This window comes from Poecile atricapillus, chromosome 3 (assembly GCF_030490865.1).
Source record: "Poecile atricapillus isolate bPoeAtr1 chromosome 3, bPoeAtr1.hap1, whole genome shotgun sequence".
Taxonomy (NCBI): Eukaryota; Metazoa; Chordata; class Aves; order Passeriformes; family Paridae; genus Poecile; species Poecile atricapillus.
The window spans coordinates 26,148,710-26,172,694 of NC_081251.1; the positions used below are offsets into that span (position 1 = coordinate 26,148,710).

The 23,985-nt window shown below is 36.7% G+C and overlaps 1 protein-coding gene across 2 annotated transcripts in view; it reads right to left on the reverse strand.

Moving 5' to 3' along the window:
- Positions 1–23,985, reverse strand: part of KHDRBS2 (KH RNA binding domain containing, signal transduction associated 2) — a 315,240-nt gene that overhangs the window by 193,205 nt on the left and 98,050 nt on the right. For both annotated transcript variants that reach the window (XM_058835324.1, XM_058835325.1), the window contains exon 3: positions 9,258–9,374. In XM_058835324.1, coding sequence (XP_058691307.1) covers positions 9,258–9,374 — 117 coding nt within the window. The remainder of the gene's footprint in view (positions 1–9,257; positions 9,375–23,985) is intronic.

Sequence of the window (23,985 nt, forward strand, 5' to 3'; positions counted from 1 at the left end):
CTGTTTCCAGTATTTACAGCCTTTATAGTCCAAAATAGTTTATAGTCCAAAATTTGTCTCTAAGAGACAAAAAGGACATGAAGGGTTTTTTTTCATTTGTTCAATTTAGGATTTTTCTCTCCTGGGGAATATTTACTGAGCAAAACGCCACCAGAGCAATCTTCACCAAGGTCTTTTCTGTTACCCTTGCCTCAGGGAGATGCTGGATAGGAAGCGGTCAGGAGATAAATGTGATGCTCCTGTGACCCAGCAATTCCTGATGGATAATTCTTGACTGATTATAGTCCAGATCTTGCACCACTGAAAATAAACTCCAATACTGAGGAATAACATCTACTTTGTGCAACAATCTATGTCCCTTTTCAGAAACTGACACAGTGTACATGTGAGTATCTAATTACAAAAAAATAAGCTGCAGTAAATTGGGCTGTAGCTATAATATGAGAATGCTGTAAAAGTCTGCTGATACAAACTCAAAAGTACTACTTTTTACAGAAGTGCAACTAAAAAATTTCCAGCTGCCATGAGAGAAGGAACAAATTGCTTACTGAGAAACATATATGACTTCTCTAAAGAGGCAAAAAAAGTCCCATTCACATACTCTGACAGTGCCCAGGTAGGAAATGCAGAGAAGAACTGGGACTTGACTGGAGAAGTCAACAGAGTGCGCCAGTGCCCAGCCTTCAGAGCTAAATTCAGAAGTGCAGGTCAGAGCTTAGAGGCAGCACAAACCACAAGCCACATTTCTAGAGAAAAGACTTTTCTACAACTTGAGAGACTCAAAGTGGAAGTCACTGTTGCAGAGACAAGGAGACGCACTGCCTCATGTATGGGCAGGAAGCAGTGATGGGGTGGCCTCTGATACAGCTATCTTTTTCCAATATAGATATGCTTTTCCAAACCAAAGATGGTTTGGTACTGATGCTTTGTCTTTACATGCTACATGAAACTCAGCAGAAAAATAAAAAGGTGGTACATCATCCCCATTTAGGACATGGAATGCTCTGGAGTTTTATTCAAGTATTACTGGAGAAGGCAGTGGGTTTTACATCAAAGTGAAAGGAACACTATGGACTAATTTGGTGATAACAGCAAAGTAATTTTAATTGAGCTATATTCTTCTTAAAATGTAAGTGATGTCAACGCAATTAACAATGCAAATCCTACCAATGTGTAGAAACATTTAGAAAATGAGTTACAAATAGATCTTGAGATTTTTGGAAGTGACTGTGCATCTTTTGGGGATAGAAGAATTGAACATTAAATAGCATGGGAATTTAAAATGGTTTAGACAGATATCCCTAGTCACTGTGTAGGAAAAAACAGAAGGAACTGGCTAACATAGAGAGACTTAATGCTCAGCCATGAATTGGAGCAATCTATCTCACACACACATCTTTCTTTCTCTCTCCACTTATACCTACAGATAACAAAGCTTTCAAAAAGCTTACCTTAAGCCTAGCCCCTCTAAGCAAGGTCAGAGCAGTTACCCATCCAGTCAAAAAAAGCAGACCTAAGTCCTTAACCCAAAAAGAATTGGGTAAAAGGCTGTTTTCTCTGCAGCAAGGTGGACTATGTGCTTAAATCCATTCTAAAATTCAGAGAGGGATGTCAGAGAAAACACTGTAAATCTTTGACATAAATATAACAAACCATCTTTGTAAGGAAAAATCTATACTGCAAAGAAACAACTGAAATGGAAACAAATGGATTTCCAAAATTTTATAGCACAAACTGACAAAGCCAGAGACTTTTGTGCTGCAGATCATTTGAAACTGAATAAATTGAAGGAAAAGAGGGATTGCTCTTTCTAGCCAGGTTCCAAACCCAAAGTTACTGGGAGATGCCTGTTAACACAGATGAGCTTTATTTTATATATATGGAACTATCTACCACAAAGCATCTCCTGGATTAGGTATGCAGATCGGATCATTTGAATACCAGGAAGAGAAGAATTTATCCCAGTGGGGCCAGTTAACCATTTTGGCTCAATGGGCTCATATTTTTGAGCTTGATTCCACTTCAGCCAGCAAGCCAGACAAAAAGGTAACTAATGGAACCTGCAAAAACTATTAAACAGAAGATGCTCCTCTCTGCCAGGGATGTGGTGCTAAAATGATCTTGGGAAAGACAACAGGACTGTCGTCTTTTCCAAGATCATTTGTAGCACCACATCCATGGCAGACAGGCAAGAGGCATAAAAACCAAAATATGCAGAGATATGACAAGAAAATAAGAGGTTTACGACTCCCCATCTAGAAAGACTCTCACTGAATAAACATATTCTTTTTGTGCCAGAGGGAGGATAAATGACTGAAAGCACTCAGTTTACTGTGATGTCAAAAAGTACACATTTAGTTAAAAGGATGTGGCTGAGAAGCAGAAAAGACAACTTGTTTTTTTCTAGGTGTTGCACTCTGGGTAACATGGAGTTTTCTGAAAAAAAGAGAAGGAACAACCTTCTGGAAACAAGCTGATTTGTACAGATCTGTGGAACTGGTGAAACATAAGGGGCAGACAGCGTGTTGACGTAAGACCCCTAAGAGAAGCAATGGAAAAAGCATTTTTCATTCATGTCTCATCCACTGACTTGTCACAAATTGATTCTATAGGCAACTGTAAGTTTAGATGGAAAAACATTTTCAAGAAGAAGAAAGAAGAAAGTCAAAGACATGAAAAGTATGTGCTGAGAAAGTGGTGCATGAAAGCTTCCCAAGGACTGGCAAGTCCTGGAGACTACTGGTGCTGGTGAATGAGCACACATTTGTGTCCATGTGGGTCTGGAACTCGGCCTGTATCCAAGATGACTGCTCCATGCAGATGAACACTGTGGGATCACATATGCCTCTGATGAAATAAAGGATCCTCTGATAGGCTTTCTGAACATTTATCATTGACCTGCCACTAACGCCCTCTATTTTCTGAGTATATAGTTGAGCTGCCTTCCCAAATGTTGCTCTAACCAGGTAATCGTGAGACTACAATTCAGAGGTGAGACTCAATGAGGGGGATAGCTTATGAGAATAATTATCTGCCTTTAGTGAATACTTAAAAGATTCAGTACAAGTTCATAGAATAACAGCTATTCTAAGAAATGTTGCCTGTGATCTGTATCTACCTCACACTGCCCCTCCCTATGAGAGAAAAAAAGGGATTTACAACTCCCTAGGGGTGAGACACAGAGGTATTTTCCAAGAAACTGGGGTGGTTGAGCAGCTGTAAGTTGCTAGAGTACAAGTAACACTGGAGGAAATAGTGATAAAGATGATCTCTTCCTTTAATCTGTGCCTGCCAACAGATTCATGTTTTCTCTGCATAAGGAGAAAGTATTTTATTTAGAATACTTTTTTCAAGTAAAAACCTAGCTTTAGAGTGTGAAACCCTTCGGCAGCTTTTGACATGCCCACTTAAAGAAAAGAACTGAGATAATGCAGATTACAGTAGAATTTAAAGAGTTAACATCCTTTTACAAATAGTCATTGAAGATCTCAGTTTCAAAATATGTGCTCTGCTTTTTGTTTGTTTCCTTTTCCTGGTGCTTTTCTTTGTTGCTGGTTGTTTGTTATGATCCTTACGGCCCCACAGCAGTTCATATCAGGAAGATGGAGCTACAAAAACCTGTTGCAGCAGAAGCAGTATCCTGTTGTAACTTTTGCTCACACCTTGAAGGCAAGCTGAGGGCCCACTTCTGCTCTTGCTCATAAACCTGTTTGTGGGGTGAAATGGCTGTAAGCTGTAAGGTATAGTGTCTGTAGCAATAAAAAGTCCTTACAACTTTTAAGCACAAAAAAAGGAAAACCCAACAGAAAAAGACAAAATGGGCGAGCAGCAATTAGAGATTTAAAACTGCTATTGATGCTCCTAGCTGTGAGCTAGTTTTCTAAATTAAATGCCACACATTGCTCTATCTTGGCCTTAGAGATTCTCCAGCTGAAGATGATAAAGGAGTACTTCAAGAGAACAGAAATACCTTGCCTAAGAAATTAACATTTCAGAGATTTTGCATAAAGTCCAATCCCCAGCAGGTTGGAATTAAACCTAAAGGTTATCTTTTAAAAAACTAAAATGGAGTCTTTATAGGAATTCAAAAATTTCTATCTCCAGCTATAGGAGCTGAAACTCCTGGCAACACACTGAGCCAAACTACCATTGCCATAAGCCAGAGCAAGAAACCTTACCAGCACAGGTAGGGTGGCACCAGTGTAAAATTTGGTGCAATGGACCTCTGGGTGATTTCTGGTTAGTTTTGTGGTTTTTTTTTAACTTTCTAAAGTCTTTTGTAACTTCTTGTTCTTCTAGAAAATGCTGCCACTCTCACTTGGAAAAAATATTGCATATTTACCTATACTGCATGACCTTAAACATTTTGACAGCCAGTGACACTCAAAAGCTTTTAAAACTCTGGACACTAAAGACAGCACCTTTGATCTCACATTTCAGTGAAGCAATAGCACTGGGAAAAAATATAATGCAACAACATCCTATAGACAAAACTTGCAACTTTTTATCTTCCTTTTGCAACTTTTGGGATATCTGAGCCATTAATTTATAACTTCTTTTAAAAAAACAACGAAGTCAAGAGAATCCTATCAGTGAGCTAGCTCTCCACTATTAGGACACTACAACCATGGTAGTCATGACCTAATGGAAAAAAACAAACATAAAAGCTATTGGGCATTATTTGAATTACATATAGACTTAATCCTGTAAGGTATTGAAACATTTATTTAAGGGTTGCAGGATAGACCTCACAGCACTTAGAATTTGCATGGAAGAGACCAGTTCACACTGTAACTAGCCCATGTTTTCAAAATATTTTTTAAGGCATTCACATAACACAGCTGTTAAAAACCACCCTAAAGACAACATGCTAATAATTGTATCTCAGTAGTTTCTCTGTGTGCTGATCTCAGATATTTTTAGTTGCAAACACATTTTTAACGCTTGGTATTTCTTATAAAGAAAAGGTAATGAAACAAATTCTGTTTAACATAAAGATCTGTTGTCCAGTGACAGTGGACCTTCTTTAGAAAGCAGTTAATCCACAGATTAATGAAAAGCACGTAGTTGGGCTGCAATTATCTCCTCTTTCCTTATGAACTAGTTTTAACAAAAACTGAAACTTGAAGAAGGCAGCAGTTAAAAGTTCTCAGTAGCTGACTAAACACTGAGTCACAGAGAAGTAGTTTATGTGTTTTTTTAAAGCAGCACTGCAAGTTTGTTCTCTAATTTTCCATGTTTCATAGGAAGACAACATGAATCTTTAATAACAAAATCCTTTCAATAGCCAGGAAAAAAGACATAAGTAAGTGGACGGTTAAGTGATGAGAGAAATGGCTAATAAACAGATAGTGTACAAAATAGGAAATGGTGTTGACAGGATTTCTCTACGTTAGAAAGTTTTAAATTGGAATGGCAATTATACATTAGTATGCAGAAGATTCAATGCAAACACTTTGACTTAAGTTTTCCTTCATGTGTGTCTGGCAGCTTATGTGCTACTGTAAAAATTGATGTTTTAGCTTTTTTTAATCTAATATATAACCTTGTTAACAGGACACTAATTTCAAAATCCTGTTCTATGTAAGCAAAATGCGGTTCAAAAATATGTCTAGAGCAAAGACAGTGTGACCCCCTTTAGTTTAAATAACTGATCATTCTTCTGAAAGTCTTGCAGGTGATGAACAATGAGTTTTCAGGAAAAGATACGCAGGTTAAAAAATTATTTTTCATTTTTTTAACAAAATGAAAAGTAACACAAATTCTTTCTTTGTCTAACACTTAATATATTATTAAAGAAAAATTGAAACATTATCTTGTTCTTAGTTTATTCTGCTCTTCCAAACAGACTCCTTTAGGTAATTTTTAAAATAAAAATGTTCTTAAAAAATTTAAAAGAATAAAAAAAAATTACTGATGCCATTATACTTGGGCATCTCTTCAGTAACTTCTAAGACAACTTTCTGTGGCATACATCAGATCTATGATATTTTGCGCACAATTGGAGCTGTTCATAATACACATTTTTTAGGAAGGTTGCATTGCATTTTCAAATTAATCTGTCCTGTTCCCACACTGCAGGCACAGCAGATACTCAAATCTCAAGTCACTGTTGTTACCGCTGAAGATGAATACATCACACGGACACAGGTCAAGGTGTGGTGAAAGAAAGAGAAAGTTTATTTTTCCTCCCAGGATTTATAGGCTGCTGACCACGGCCAGGGATTGGATGGTCAGGATAACACTTTCTCACTGCACTGGCCATGAGAGATGCCATGATTTTGTAACAGAATTTATGATTTCTGATTTTGTAACAGAAAGAATGTACACATATCTATGTTTACAGTTACTGTCCTGGGAAAGTCTTTAGAAAACCATGTCAGTAAGCTCAGAAGCTGAGTTTTCAGGGCGACAACTGTTAACAAGTGTTCCCTGTTGCTCTGGAAGGAAACAGCCTGAAGTCTTCAGTCTCTAAAATTTACCCACAGGTTTCTTTAAAGAAGATAAAGAAATTCTGAAGAACAGACACACCTCCACTGATACAATCCACTTCCTAGGCACGGAAACTGTCCCTGTGTATGACCAAAATCACTGACTCTAGCCAGGGCAGCTCACTCTAGAGCCAAGAACTTCCAGAATGACTACTGTCATTTTGGCACTAAAAAAACGTCAAATCAGCAGCTCAGTTCTTTTTGAAGATTTAACTATCTATGGATATAGGGCATAAATGTATTTAGAACTTTTTAGCAGAAATTCTGTTTCTGCTTCTCTGATGCAACTCAGCATCCAGCTGCACCAGACTGGAGGGGGAAGGCACATGTGCCCACAGTCTGTCTGGGGACTGTTATAGCTCATGGCATAATATAGGCAGCTTTAAGGAAATTCTAGTTTCTAGAGAGAAATTACATTGATTTTTCTTGAATACTCCTGCAAAACAAAGATCTATCAGCCAATATACATAAACTGATTTCTTTTATGGTTCAAAAAACCCACAAAAAGCCTCCAGACTTTGGTAATTTGTATTTAAATCAGTAAAAAAGTACTGCATAAATGATACTACTGCACTGTCTTTTGACAAGAAAACTGTTCTAACCAGAGCAAGTTGTATTTTCCTTAGCAATGTAGCAATTCACACCATTATTTATGCTACATGTCAAACATATTTTCTTTACATTTTACCAGTATCTCAACCTATAATAGCCTCTCTGAAATGCTAATTGCAACTATTACCCATCCCATGATCATTCTCACACTCTTTTGCTAGGAACTGCTAACAGTAATGTACACGGATCAGGAAATTCCTACCTCTCACTGTAATTGCACAGGGATTTTGGTCTCTTTAGAGTCAGTAATGTCTATATTGGATTAAGATAAATTGCTTATGAGCCTTTCTCTACAGAAATCGCTTTCATGACTGCTATATTTAATGCCAGTTTACCCTAAAACTTCATTTTTTTTACACCAGTCTTATATGAATGAGTTTCCAGTAAGCTCACACCCAATTTCAGATTATTCTTAAGGACTAAAAACCTTTTGAATAGGAACAGAAAATAGCCCAAATTTTGCTGACATACTTATGAGTGAATGTAACACCTGTCATGCTGGCACTTTTCATTATGATCAGATGAAAATCAAATTATTTGATCTGAGGAATGACCACTATCAAAATCATAATCTTAGCCTGTCTATTAATGTGTTTAAACACCTTTACACTCCCCTGCCTGGGCAACTGATGCTCTGAGCAATAAAAATCTGAGTGGGTGGCTGAGAATGGAGTGAGTGGGCATCGGATGTAGTACTGATGCAAATTACTGCTACTTAGCAGCACACACATTCTCTCATCCAGGGAAATATTTATGGTTACAGTTGTCAGACGTAAGTAATTTAAGTATTTTACCTGGAAATAAAAGCACTAGTGTATTCAACATTTATTATCTTATAATTGTAACTGAATTTTCACTAAATGTCTGACTAAAATGTCATAAAGAAAACTCTGAAAAATTAAATACAATATGTGTGCCTAATTTCTGGTTTGTGGGTTTATTTTTTTTTTTGTATTGCATTTTCAGATTTCAGACCTCTTAGTGTCTATATGATTGCTGATACACATTACCAAAACCAAATAATGACTACCAAACAATCCTGATTGGTCTTTCCTTTATTTTGGCATATTACTGTTTTAATTATTTTAGCTACTGAGATTAATGACAGGGGTGACAGAAAGGAAATGCACAACATTACTAGAGGCTATATATAGTTTAAATACAGTGAAATTAGCAGTCATTATTTCTCAGTTGACCATGATACTGCTGTTCTACAGACTCTAGAAGAAGACATCAAAATGCAATCAGTACTTGTTCTTTGGCTCAAATATATGTGAAAGCTTCCTTAATGTCTTGGTTTTAGCTGGGATAGGATTAATTTTCTTCCTAGTAAATGTTACCCTGTTGTGTTTGGATTTAGTATGAGAATAATATTGATAAGGCACTAATGTTTGGGTTGTTGTTAAGTAGTGCTTACCCCAAGCCATGGACTTTTGAGTGTCTCGTGCTCTGCCAGTGAGGAGCTGCACAAGAAGCCAGGAGGGAGCACAGCCAGGACAGCTGACCCAAACTGGCCAAAGGGATATTCCATACCTCAGAACATCATGTTCAGTGTATAAACTGTGTGGGTAACTGACTGAGGAGGAGTAACATTTACCAGCAAGTAATTACTTAGTGACTTTGACCAGGCTATAATTCCAAACACCTTTTCTTTTTCTTTATCTATAGTTCATTTTTACACACACTTAAGCAAAATGACCACTTTGTTATCTTTTCCTAAAACTATACCCTGAATAAATATTCAACATAAAAAAACCCCAGCTCTAAAGAAACAGAAAACAAAGAAGAAAACTCATTTATGTACACCAAAGCAGTGATACATACAAGCTGTATGTATGTATGTATCCTCTTTCACAGGAGAAAATTACTTCTCTCAGAACAAATGAATTTTTATCTGGTTTCTCTTTTAGGTGAACTATTTAAGTAACAGTGGTATTTTAGTGACTGTGAAGGTCTAAGCAAGGTTCGCATATCAAGCAAAAAATTGTATTGAAGCAAATAATGTGACTTGAAAAAAACAAACTAGCCTTGGAGTTAAGAGTCTATTATAGGCCTTTTAATTGAGCCATTAATAAACAGACAGGCAATCTAAGTGCAACACCTAAAACAACATATGCTTCAATACTAATTGCAATCAGAATCCAGACACAGTACCTTAGCTTTATCCCTCATGGATCCTTTTCCCAGGATGGACATTTTTGCACCTGTTTCTTCTTGTAACCTCTTTAAAGAGTTTCCTCTTGGTCCAAGCAATTTCCCAACAAAATTGAACTAGAATGAAAATAAGAGAACTCTTTTAGACCCACGGGTACTTTTCAAAAAACTTAATAAATAAACATGATGATTAAACAAGAAAATTCTACTTTCCTTTAAAACAAATACTCCTACTTAGCTTTGAGCCTAATTGACAGAGATACAAGACTGGAGAACCAAGATGTTCACTCATCTAGTGTGAAGGACAGTAAAAGCATTTATGGTTTATTTGACCCCTGGGAGGATTCTCTCTAGGACTAACAGGCCAGTGGCTGCTAGGTTTAGTAAACTGCTAAACAAGATACTTGCTCATGAGACTGTACTGGTGAAACTCAGAGAATGCCTAGGTTCTTTCCCAAGTTAGCCAGCTCTACTGGAAATTAACATATCCTGCAAAGTTAGAGTTTCAGATAGATCTTTAGGATTTGATGTCTTGCACACCAACTTGAAAATAAGTGCTGTTTTGCATATCGGCTACAAATACCTGTTTTGCCAGCACCAGAACAAATGACAATCCATAGATCATGGTAGATATTCAAGGGCATTTTCTAAAATGAACACAGCTTTGTCTGCCATGCTGCTAACATTCCTAAACTGCATACTTCATGCTACACATACAACAGTTTCTTCTGTGTGAAGAGGAGAGATGTCTACAGGACAATATGAAGACAGAACAATAAATAAATGAGGTGTTAATATCATGTCAACACAAAGCAGCAAAAAAGGGGGGAGTCTATTAAGTAAGTAGTTTATTCTGTAATCAATAGTCTCTTAAATTTGTTATTTTTTATTATTTACAACATCTTTTAAAAATGCTACGGTATCTGATCGTCAGAAGCTGGCTGGACATCATCAGCACTTGCTTAAGATATTTTGGAATTATGTTCAAGTGTGAACAGACAGTATTCCGGTCTGGCTTTCAACAAAAAATAAGCTCCACCAAAGCAAAAGGGGTGTCATTGTATCAGGACTTCCTTGGTTTTATTTCAGGGAAAAAGAACATGACGATAAGGAATATGAATCAAGAAAATGTTGCTGTCAAAAATACACACGAAAGTCTATACAGATGCTATAATATACTTTGTTTTGCACTACTTTCTATTTTAAAAATGGAAAAAAATCGTGAAACAATTGTTTCCACTTTAACCAGCAAGAATATAACAAGACAAATGCATCAGCCAAGTTAGTAACACCCAAGCTCTGAATCATGCCAGATGTTCCAAATCCCAAGCTGGCCTTTAGTCCAGTATCTTAATTAAAAATAATTTTTAACTTCCTTCAAATACTAGTTAAACTATCTAAGAAAATAGTATGCAATCACAGGAAAAATAAATATGTAAATATGTAAAATCTACTGCCACATGAAAACAAAGTAATTGATTTCTGCAAGATAATGTGTCCATGGGGGAAGTAGTAAGTGATAACATGTGCAGGAAAATTTAGCATGATCTGAAGCTCCAAAACCAGACTTTTTCCAACTCTACCTGTTGATTTAATATAAGCTATCAACTCTTCAAAATAGTGTAGGATTTTGAGTCACTGTCCCAATCAATGTATCAACAATCCTATGTCTTCAAACTGTTGCTCTGCCTCTTCCAAGAAAATCTTGATTTAGAAGTTGTTGGCTTCAAATTGATTATTCAGTTTTGTATGAAAATAAACAAAACAAAGAGGAAGAAATTGCAAGAACAGAACTTTCATACTAGATTACAGACACAATCTCTTGATAAAAATAAGATTTCAAAAGTAACCCATTTATATACCCGTGTATATAAGGGTTTATTAGGGATGGCTGAGCAAACAGCAGCACTTTTGCTTCTCTGCAGGGACCCTCTTATGTGCAAAAGGGAGGCTGTCACAAGTTACATCACCAAATCTTTTGTGACAATTATACATCACCAATCAGACAAGAACTATGTCCTGCTGCACCCTTCCAGTGTTTCTTAGTATTAAGAAAAGCTACCCTTTGAAAGGTGAAAGAACTGTAACATTATGCAACTTCAGAGGAAACTACAAGAAGTCCAACCAAAGCCTGACTACATTTGTCCTCTGATTGGAATAAAACTATTAAAATACACTCTGTGAAGATTTATGTTGACCATTTACATTTAAGCACTTCATAAACTGTATAATCATTACCTTGACATATTGCTGCAAAGGAGCAGTATGGCCAGCATAGACCATGTTATGCACTAAGTGGATTTTAATCACTTCACAGGAAATAAGTGGCTGGGGATTTTAATTCTATTGATTATGTAGCAGACAGACACTCACATTTCATCCACTATCTACAAAACACATAACAGGAAGGAAGAAGTTATTTACAACCAAAAAACTGAATTGCTCTCAGTTTGGTTTTGTCTAAAGTTGCAGCAAAGCCACGGCACTGTATCTGGCATCCTAGTGTTGTGCTCAGTCTTCCCAGCACGTCTAGAACCACTGGATATCCTCAGCACAATCTATAACCCTGAAACTCCTCAAGGTCTGGAAGTACTGGTAAAGTAACTCTGACTCAATAACTTGTGAAAAATCACATACTCTATGTTCCCATATAGGTAAAAGCAGCACATAAGAAGGAGGATGTTTCAGTTAACAGCACAAAATGTAGGAAATCTGAAACACAACTTCATTTGTCTTGTTTGTTTTTTTTTTAATGAAGAAATGCTAGGAGAACCGATTTTAATACTGGAAAGTTTAGGCTCCAGTTACAGCTACACGCACACACATACAACCTGAGCACAGAGAGTGCAGGAAAATGTGGACACTCAGGCAGCTGGACTGCATATAATGGTAAGCCTTGCACACAAACACATTCATGGTTCAGCAGCTGTAACTGCAGATGTTATTCTGCAATCTCAGATCCAATCCAGTTCTGCCATGGGTACAAATTTTCTCCAAATAATACTAGCTCTAAGTCTCTGGGATAATATCTGGTCATATTAGGAGAGGATAGCTGAGAAATGCTGACAAATAGAAGAGAGAGTATTAACAGAAAGCTTTCACTGCTGGGGAACAAACAAACTTCCACGTGAAAAATATTGTTGTGTTACTAGATGTCTTTATAGGTGGCTTAACTTTTCAATCATGTTTGTGAACATAAGCTAGGCTTTCTATTTCCTTGCAGAAACCTTTCCTGGTTTATGGCAGAGATTTTGTATATTATTTTCTTATATTTTTTTATCATTTGTCTGGGGAAGATGATGCATGTCTTCAGGGGAAAATGATCAGGTGAAAGCAGGGGATGCTTTACTTATAATCAAATGCACATGATGCTTTGTGTATCAAGAGCTGTGCAATAAACCTTCTCCTCTGCAAAATAAAACCTGACAGAGAATACAGCTCAATAGATCTTTCCCTTATCTACAGCCACTATCTCAAACATCTTCCCCAACCAATATATACGCACAGTTTCAGCAGATTTATCTGCATCCTGATTATTTTCACACTTCACCCCACACAAGCAATCAGACAGTAAGGTGCCCAAAAAGCCAAAGCTCTGGTTCCTCGGTTTTCATCAAAGTTTTTATTCAAACTACCTCAGTACAGGTATAACAAATCTAAGTATAGTTTACAGCATGAGCATTCAAGACTCAAGCTAAGTGTAATGACTGGTAGAAAACACATGTTTACATTTATCAGAATCCTTGTTTCCCTGTTTGATGCAGCCCAAATACATTTCTTCTAGAACTGTAACACTTCTTACTTTGTAAAATCTGATTTAATAAGGTTTTACAACAGAATCAAGGAATATGCTTACCATTCAAAAAACAGGTTTGTGTCAGTGGCTGTTTCTGTTTCATACACAGATCAATGTTCATAGAAGTAAGAAAAGCTAGATAAATAACAAATGGGATAAGACAAATGTTTCCAGCTTTAAGATAATGCAGAACAAAGCCCTGAACTGGGAGAACAAATTAATTTCTTCTAGAAGCAGCAAAACAGAAATAGCCCTGGCTTGACAACACAAAACAGGTTTATTATTTCCCCATGTTTTGCTCACCATTGCTATCAGTTCCTTTGTGGAGAGACAAAGTGTCACTCTATTTTCAGAGCTACTTATCCTCACAAAATCCTGTCCTTATTCATGGAGAGTAAGATGGGGGTAAGGGGTGGGGAAGAATCTTTCTAAATTCAGTTCTGGTCCAAAGAAAATGGGAGAAGACAAAGACAGTCACACCTGAAAAAAACCTTACTGATTGAGACCTGCCTATAATTAAGGTCCTATTCTAGGATTTCTGATAGTTCATTTAATTTAGAGCAGCATTTATTTCAAAAGTATCTCACGTTTTGATATGCACAGTGGACTTCATGTTAATGCAGTACTGGACTATTATGAAATGAAATTTTATTTTTCTCAATATATTATAAACATTGTATAACAATGCCTGTACCAACATGCTTTAACTTTTGGTCAGCCCTAAACTGGTCAGGCATTTGGACTTGAGCATTGTAGGTCTTATCCTACTGGAATTATTCTATTCTATTCTATTCTATTCTATTCTATTCTATTCTATTCTATTCTATTCTATTCTATTCTATTCTATTCTATTCTATTCTATTCTATTCTATTCTATTCTATTCTATTCTATTCTATTCTATTCTATTCTATTCTATTCTATTCTATTCTATTCTATTCTATTTCTATTCCATTCCACTCCACTCCACGCCACGCCACGCCACGCCACGCCAAGCCACGCCACGCCACGCCACGCCACTCCACTCCACTCCACTCCACTCCACTCCACTCCACTCCACTCCACTCCACTCCACTCCACTCCACTCCACTCCACTCCACTCCACTCCACTCCACTCCACTCCATTCTATTCTATTCTATCCTATCCTATCCCATCCTATCCCATCCCACCCTACCCTACCCCTCAGTAGATTCTGCAGAGTCCAGGTTTGTCTCCCCCTATATGTAGTTGCTTGCCCCATCCAGATAAGTATACAGCATTATTTTTTTATTACAGCAATGTGATGTGATGCTTGCCGTCTCTTGGAGAAGAGTTTCTGACACCTGTTTGGTAGGACTGAACTTTACAAGGCTCTACTTTAGCAGGGCATGTCAAGTGACAGCAAACACCAGAAGCAGAAAATTAATGTACCCTGGAGATCTACCCCAAAGAACATGTGCTACTGCTTTCTTACAGCCTTGGATCTCAGAAATGTCTCTGCAGCAGTCCCAGAACCAAAGGAGAAAAGGAGAAAGCTGTCCTTTCCTACAGAACCTACTGGGTCTCATCTCTGTGTTAGGCTTTAAACAATAACCCAATGCCAGGCTGTGCACAAAAAAATTCAATGCTCAAAGGCATCATACAGCTTCTTGAAAACTCTAGGCCAAATTAATTTCAGGTTTAAAATTCAGAGGAATTGCTTCAAGAATAAATTAAATCCGATTAACAAAGTTATTATTAAAGTAACTGTGACTAGAAGATTTACCTAAGAAATAAATGGGGTTTTATTACATCTTTTTTTTTATCTTGGGAAGTGCTGGGAACTTGTATTTACGGTGTGCTTGAAGAAGATGCTGCAATACTTGCCTGGCTATTTACTAGCTCACTACAAGCATCTAAATCTACAGTGAAAATATATTTTTAGCGTAACTCCATAAAACAGATGGTCAGCAACTCCAGACAAAAATCTTCTAGATGTAAGTCTACACTGAGATAGGAAAAATATCCTCTCACTTTTCATTTTTAACAGTTTTCTGCCAGAATTCTGGTAACAAGTTGTGGCATTCAAATAAAGTGATTTAAATGAGCCTTAAAATGAAAATGAAAATAAATTTTCTGATAAAAAGAAAAAAAATGGTTTCTGATATACCATTATTAGTTAAACTTTTAAGTCAGGAAAATGTGGAGGCTCTAATACATGTATTAGCAGTGTCACTTATTAAAATCTGCTAATCTGTAAAACACCCAAGCATTTTATTTTATGTGGTTTTGTTCTTAAATCTAAGGTGAGGTAATTGAGGAAAAGCCAAGGAACAAATTAAAGTTCTGGATCTATATTAAATCCTCAATTAACAAGCTGATAATTGCAAAGATTTTATTATTTAGTTGCAGAAGTATCCAGAGAGACTCACTGTACCAGGCACTGCATAGCCATGCAGGAAGACGTGATCTTGACCCTGAAGAGCTGTCAAGTATACTTAAAAAACCCAAAACAGACCTTACTGGATGTATGTAGCAAGTATTGCTTATCTGGATTGCGAGGAAGTGACTGCTGAAACTGCTGCTATTAAAATCATCAGGCTCAGATATCAAAGAGGGTTTTACTACTCAAAGTAAGTGCAGCAGCTCCAGCTTCTGCTGATAGAAATACAACACCAGAGCCTGCTTTTGTAACTCCAGATGAGAAAGAAGATCCCAATGTTCAAGGCGAGGCTGGATGGGGCTCTCAGCAACCTGGTCTAGTGGAAGATGCCCCTGCCCACAGCCAAGGTGATTGGAACCAGGTGATCTTGAAGGTCCCTTCCAAATCAAACAATTTCACTATTCTATGTGTCTTTCTCCTGCAACCTGGATTATTACTGCTCTTCTGTCCCTATTTGTCCAGCCCAGCTGGGGCAGTGGTGAAGGCCAAGGGCCAACAGGAATGGTTCTCAGGCTTCTTATATGAACCTGTGCTGGGGAGGGGTTAGAGATGTCAGCAAACTGGTCACTTGTTAGAGGTTGTGACTGATCCCAACCCACTCCTGTAAAAGGTCGAGAAGTTATTTGATGGCTCACTGCTCCTTACTGGGAAACTGCACAAGAAGAACAATATGTTTAAAAACTGCAGAGTTTGCTGAACTAAACATGACTTTCCCTTGTACTGGGCTTGTTTATTATTCATTTTATTGAATGAAGGGAAAGAGGATTCTTTAGGACATGAAGCCACCTGGCTTTTAACATTCATTCTAGCCAAGCTTGAAGTAGTCAACTTTTACTATTTACAGGAAAATAAAATACAAAGTAAGTAATAAGGAATTCTTGGAATTGTGTGTCTAAGACTGGCTCATTTGCAAGACATTATCTAAAATGGTATTTTACAAATGCCTACAATTCAAGGCTGCAGAAGTGCACCACTGAGATTTTTCCAAAGTGCACAAAGAAGTTTATACTGAGCATACTCACAGGTATGGAAATAGGTACCAAGACTACAACACTTAAAAGCACAATCAACATTTGGCTAATTGGGCTTATTACTCCCACAGATGCACAATTTACCAGTCACAGTAATAAACACCATCTGCTCTTTGCTAACTGGCAGCAACCTAACAACTTTTTTTCTGACTTGAAGAGTTTGTAATGTAAAAGGAATATCTAAAGAAATAGTAATACAGTGGGACTTCCATGCACATCATCTTACTCTTACTGAGCTGAATATGATTTCATATTATGTGAAAGATTTCTCTTTGCCAGAAGATATATTTGCCAAGATAAACTCTAAGTCAACAAGGAACAGGATAAGTTAGGGTTGAATACCCAACCATAAAAATAATGCATCTTTCCCATGTATGTTAGTGGACTACGCAAATAAAACACATCATAAAACACAAATTTCTGATCAGTCAAGGAAATTATAACAACAAGTTAATTTGGATCCAGCGTGTCAATGGACTGATTAACATACATGCATATAGTATCTAATTTTGTAGACACCATTGTATTAAATCACAAATGGCTTAGGTTAATCTAATTAAAAATTCTGTGAGTCAACTTGATTTTGCCTTTTGCTATTAAAGTAATTATACTTACAGCAGCATTTAAGTATCAATTTACATATACTGAGCACTATGCAAACAATTTTATTTCTTAAGTCACATCCATTATCAAAGCAAAGCATTAATTTAAAGTGATTGACATATGCAAACTCACATAGCTCTGTGGAAATTAAACAAGCCTGTGAAAGCACTCCAAAATATTTTATCAAACTCTAATTCTTTTACCTTCCCCTGCTGCATTTTCTATACTGCTTCTTTTGTTCTTTGTTACTAAGACAAATTCAAGAAAATCATTTTTTTCTCTCTTCCATCTCATTATCTTCTACTATACTTACATAAGAAAACCAAGTATCCCTCAAGATATTTTAATGAGGTCTTCGCTGATCTGAGATGGTAATGCAAAGAAATATTTGAAGAGGAGCAAAGCATTCCAAAATAACACTGACAAGAAGGAAGCAGTTGATACTCAGTTAATTCAAGGACTCAAACAGCTGCTGAATTCTGTTCCCAAAGAGCTCAGGTGAGACATCTGTCTGATTTGAACTATAATTCAGGTGAAAATGATACAAATTTAAGAGAACAGCTATTGTGTTCTATTTGTCCATTCAGTCAGATGTGACAAGACAGAATACAAACTGGGACAACGCAAGATAAATACCATTAAGTAAACTGCCACTGTTCATGAGCCGATTCTCAAAAGCCACCTCATGTAGCAATCTATTTCAAGAACAGACTGCACACTAACTGAATAGACTATTTTTCTTAGTTGTTTTGTTTTTTTTTTCCCCACAGTGATGAACTTATGGAAAGAAAATAGGCAGCATTAACTCCATTATCTGGCAGAGAGCTTTCCATTGGTTTGTATAGGCAACATACAAGCTGAGCTGAGCTGGGGTCAGAAAGAGCACATCCATTCTCCAAACTGGAACTGCCCCAACTTGAATTTTAACATGCAGACCAGAGGACCTGCAGAGCCTCCTCCTCCACAGCACACAGGGCTAACTGCAATAGTAGTAACCAATGCAGCTGATACCTGATTTTACATTTCATTTAACCCTGCTGATTGCAAACCCAAATTTAAATAGAGAGTAATCCCTCTGTAGTTCGATAGCAATGCAACAGATCTGCTAAGAGTAAAGAATCAATCACTGTCATAAATAAATATACTACAAATATGACATTTCCCCCTCTTTATCAGTATTTGGTTTTTGGAGTGGGTCCAGAGGAGGACAAGAAGCAGATCAGGGGGCCAGAGCACCTCTCCTACGTTGACAGGCTGAGAGAGCTGGAGTTGCTCAGCCTAGAGAAGAGAAGGCACTGGAGAGACCTTAGAGCAGCCTTCCAGTTCCACCAGAGACCCTACAGGAGAGCTGGAGAGGGAGTATTTACATGGGCATAGAGGGACAGGACAAGGCAGGATGGCTTTAAACTGAAGGAAAGTAGACTAAGATCAAATATAAGGAAGAAATTCTTCGCTGTGAGAAGAGGCACTGGAACAGGTTGCCCAGAGAAGTTGTGGATTCCCCATCCCTGGCAGTGTTCAAGGCAAGGCTGGATGGGGCTCTGAGCAACCTGATCTAGTGAAAGGTGTCCCTGCCTAACAGGCAAATTGGAACTTTAAGGTCCCTTCCAGCCCAAACCATTCTATGATTCCATGATTCTACGATTTTTAAATGTTCATAATTTGCCAGCTGATAGCTCATAGCACTCACCAATTGTAATTCAGAATATCTACTCATTCTCTTTAAAAAACAGAAATTACAGTTTTATAGCATTTGAGCATCAAAAGAATCCAAAAACCTGAGACTCATTTTTAATACTCTTCTGATGGCATTCCCTTGCAAGCAACATAACTGTGCTTCAGACTTCATTAATGAAACACAGAGGAAAGTACTTTCAAGACAACACCTTGAAAGACCAAGACATGCAGTATGTGACAAATAAGATGGCAAGCATGAGCTGCAGGGCCTGAGTGGCTTTGAATAATACAGGCTATAATACCCAACAGTCTTGCCACTGACATACGAAAACTTCTGGGTAAACAGAACTGTGGTTTGGATGCCCCAACCTGATAAAATATTAAATGATCTGCTACTTTTTTTTTCACTTACACCTTTTTTCTTATTCTTGCACCTCAGGCTAAGATCTAATTCACACTTAAAAAATATTATAGAAGTAATATTGAATTCTTCTCTAACACAAGATTTAGAAACGCCTCAGGTATATTTAATAACCATCTGGTTTTAACTTAATATTTATTCCATCACAATTACCTTGCATTAGCACATCTATAGCCTTCAAGAAGGATGAACATGTTTGCAAAATACATATTAAAGAAAGCCACCAATATGAAAGCAACGAGTATGTTTGATTCATTCACCTTGTCAAGACAATATGCCCCAAGCTCCAGCTGGTCAAGGGAGCCGGGAGTGCTCTCCTGGAAGGGTTAAAGTGACACAGTTAGCCATACCCAAATAAAAGACTTGGTATCTAGAAAGATGATTCAGGCTTTGAAACACACTTTCACAGTGGCACCTGAGCAAGTTTTGTGACTGGTGTCCATGTGCTGAATTTCAAGCTCATCAGTCCCATTTCCACACCCTTCCGTGCCAGGAGCTGCTGTTCATCTCCGGTTTAACTGCCTCATTCATTCAGAAACTGTGTGAACTCTGGGATCTCACACACATTTACATCTACAAAAGTCATAAATTCCAGGTCTGGAGCTCAATGTCTAGGTCCCGCAATGAACAGAAAAACAACTTCTGGTCCTCGTGGGAACCTGCATCTTCCAGTACTCTTTCATGTTCCTCCAAGAAATCACTGCATTCAAGTGTTACAAATGAGGAAATGTTTTGATTTGCAACCCCCAGCATTTATATTCCCTATCTGTCAGCAAATGCAATAGCCACTGAAATGAACTAAACAGCAAATATGTGACAAAACCATGTGAAACAATAAGGAAAATTAACTTCCAACAGGCATTGAGGGGAAAAGGACAAGTTTATGTGGAACATTACGTTCTGTGTAAATCTTAGAAGTGCTTTGAAGCATTTTTCAGTTGATAGAGACCATATATGTCTCAAATATTTAAGTTATACCAAAGTAGAAGACGCAAATTAATGCATTCTTAAAGGTAAAAATTAAGGATTTATTTTACATGTAATTTACTGACAATGCTTTCCAACTGCAAATTTATTTACAAACCAATTCTATTCCCCTTACAACTAAATACACCTGTAAGTAACATCACACCAAAATAAGAACAAACCAGTGCACCTCAACCTACAGCAACAATGAAATCAATGGACAACTACTCACTCATGCAATCTTCTCCACTTAACTCTATACAATGATGCTGACAACCGAGCAAATGCATCCTCACATTGATAGCACTATCCTCAAAATCACAGTGATATATATACTTATATCACTAGATTGATATGAGAAACTGCTTTATAAGAAGATTATTTATTTTAAAATTAGTGCATAACGTTAAATTTCATGTAAAGCATTTAAATTCATAGAGATTTGCCTCAGATGACAACTTTCACACTTGACATGTCCTTATGGCATGTCGCATTCTGCATTTTTTTGTAATTCCAACAGAAATGGGTATTTCTGAGTATATTGTAAAAGTGTAATTTCCAGACTAAGGTTTGTCAAATGCTTGTAGATGCAGAGTATGGGCATTACATGTTTGGTTATTCTTAGACCTGTACCTCACCCACATGGAATAATGAAAGCAACTGTCTCATTAATCTTCAGCAAATACAAAAGAAATGAACTCCATGCTTGCTAATAAACATGCATGTCCCAATACTAAAGGGGCTTTCAGTTGATGAATTCCAATGTCACAGCAATCAAGGCTGGTGAGCCTAGAGCTTCACTGTTCTCTCAGAAATATCACAGAAAATGTATAACCATGACATGGACAGAGACCTGTACTGGTGGCTCTGAGGAGAATGTGCCTCCTGTGGACTCCAGAGACACACCAGTGACAGCAATTTGGAGCCCTTACAGGAAAAAAAGAAACAGCCGAGGGATGCAGGTGTGGATATGCCTAAAAATCAAAGAGATAATATATGCAGGGTATGGAATAATATTTAACTCAATTATTAAATTCAAGAAAAAGATATTTTTATAATCCCATGTTGTATTCAAATAAAGAAAACAAAAAAGGCCATAACCTATCACCCTATCCACAAAGCAACTAAACTTTGAGGAACAACTTGAAGTATTAAAAAAATAGAAAAGAAAATACTATTCAGAGATTTGGAAGCCAGACAGAGAGCTGGTAGGGCTAACAGATGTTCAGGTTATAAAAGGAGGGTTCAAGAAAGAAGAGGCCAGAACACAAAAATTAAATACTTTTCCTCCATCTGGGCTCCTAATGGAGGAAACTGTGACAGGTGGTTGGGAGGAAGGCAGTGCAATAAAAATTTTCTAATAATTTCCAATTAATTTACTACAAATGAGAATAAACAATGTATTTACTGAACAATAAAATAAATACATTCAATAGGTAAAGAGCTGTGAGATGGCTATTTTAAAAGGAAATAATTTCTCAGGCATGTACGAGTGTTCTCTAAAGAACAAACTAACCTGGACATAAAAGTAAACTGATAACCAGATACCTGATTTCCAAAAGATCAGGCTGACATGGTGTTAGAAGGAAGGAGCTCTTATGGAAACAGAAAATGTGCTTAAACATTGGTGAAAACTTGTAGTAAATCATCAGTATTCACACTGGAAGGAAGTAATTAGTTGAGTCTTTCACAGATCCAATAGGAGACTGAAGACAGAGAAAGCAATGAATGAACAGTGAGAAAACAGACTTTACTGATGATGCTAAGCTATGTCAAGGTTCTGAAGGCTGTACTGGCTATAAAAAACTACATCTTATGACACATGGTGATAATATTACAGCTGAAATTCCATGTAAATAAATGTAAAATACATTAAAACATATTCCACCTTTATAAACAAAATATTGTGCTGATTCTAAGTCCTTGGAAATTGTATCAGGAAAAATAACAGCTCAGGGGGAAACTTGCAAGCAGAAGTCTCAGAACCAGCACAAGAAAGTTTTCTGCACAGGAATCCTCCTAATTTGAGTTTTAAGAAGGATTGACCAGAAGATTCACCAGAAGAAACTACCCTGAGGTGAGGACAGCCTTGTTGCAAGTTGGGGTAATATTCTGGAGATGTATCTCTGCATATTCTGACTCTATTCTAGTTTGGTTTTATTTTTAGCCACAGTTTCCAGTGTTGGTCACTGCTGGAAGAGCTAAACCACAGCATCAGTCATGCAGGAAATGGATTAAAATATCATTTTCAGTATTTTGCAAGAGTTTGAAATAGTCAGAGAGAGTGAAGCAAGTATTCCCATCTTTTTATAGATCACGTGCTATGTTCATCCGGTGGACTGTCACCAAAATGTTACTATGCAAAAAGTATTACAAAAAGCAAAACACACCAGAATATTCTTCATACTGTATTATACCAGAAAATATATTTTTATGATAAATTTTATTTTGAGATATAGTATTTATAATATTCAAACTTTAGGCACACATACAGAATTCTTTTATTTTAATTCAAACATAACTGACTGAAAACTATTAAAAATATATTTTTGAAGTACACTTGGATCCAAATATTAAGCTCTAAAGTTGCTGTTTTGACAGTGCTCTGAAGTATTATCTAGAGATTTGGTTCAGATGCATGGACAACAATTTATAACACTGATGGTAATTAAATAAATTATAGTCTTCATTTAAATAAATGATCATCCCTGAAAAATTAACTACAATCCATCTATGGTGGCGTGTTTTATTCTGCTATTCAGGAAGAGATGTCAATGTGCACTTTTTATTTCATCCAGACTGAATATGACAAATAAATTAATTCCTTGAGTTTCTTCAGACTGCAACTTATAAAAACAGGCTGAAGTCCTAATCCTACTCCTCTATTTGTCCAGGAATTTTCATATTTTTGGACTAAGATATGGATGCAATGTAATTAATAAGGATGTCACAGAATTATTGCTCAACACTTTGTTCTCGTACAGCTCACGCCTGGTCTGTTTCAGTTGGAAAAAAACAAGGAGAGTGAAGAATGGGGTTCTCTTTGGTTTTTCTTATTGATTTACTAAAAACACAGTGATTAATGATCTGATGTATACTTTATAAGAATTACTCTAAAAAAGATTATTAGTCATTTATTGCAACCTTGATTTTAAAAGCTAGCACTTTATAGCCTTTCAGTGTAGATTCGCACTCAGTAGCTAAATTGAAAGTCATATAATTGTGAAATAGCCTTTTCAAGTAGTAACATTAATTAAAATTCCTTTTATACTCTGTTACTTAAAAGCATCAAAATTATTTACAACATGACAGAATTTACCATGACAGACTACAAAAGTGAAAATGTGTTTCTTATTAGATGTAAAAAATAAGGTTTATCTGTGAATATATGTTTTTAAAATATTTATTCAACCTTGACAATTTTGAGGCACTTATAGGCCATAGGCATGAGGTAGTTGGCAAACTCCTGAATAATTATTTTTGAGAGGTGGTTATAAAGTGATAAAGAACTATCTATTATTAATATTAAAGCAAACAAATTTGCTTAAATAAAATTGGAAGACATGGAGAAGATAAGAAATGAGTCAAAATGAAAGTGAGTCAGAGATGTTTACAGGACAGGATTTATGGAAAGTCTTCAGAAAACACACCAAAATACTATTTTACTATCACAATTACTGTTAATTTGCACAATCTGAGTCTACTGCATACTTTGGCAAAAAATGTATGTCATTACATAAAATTAATGAAACATTCAGTGTACTCAGTTTCTCCTAATTTTCATATAAATGGTTTCAAAGTGTTCTTGTAAACTGCTAAATGACAACTTTTACA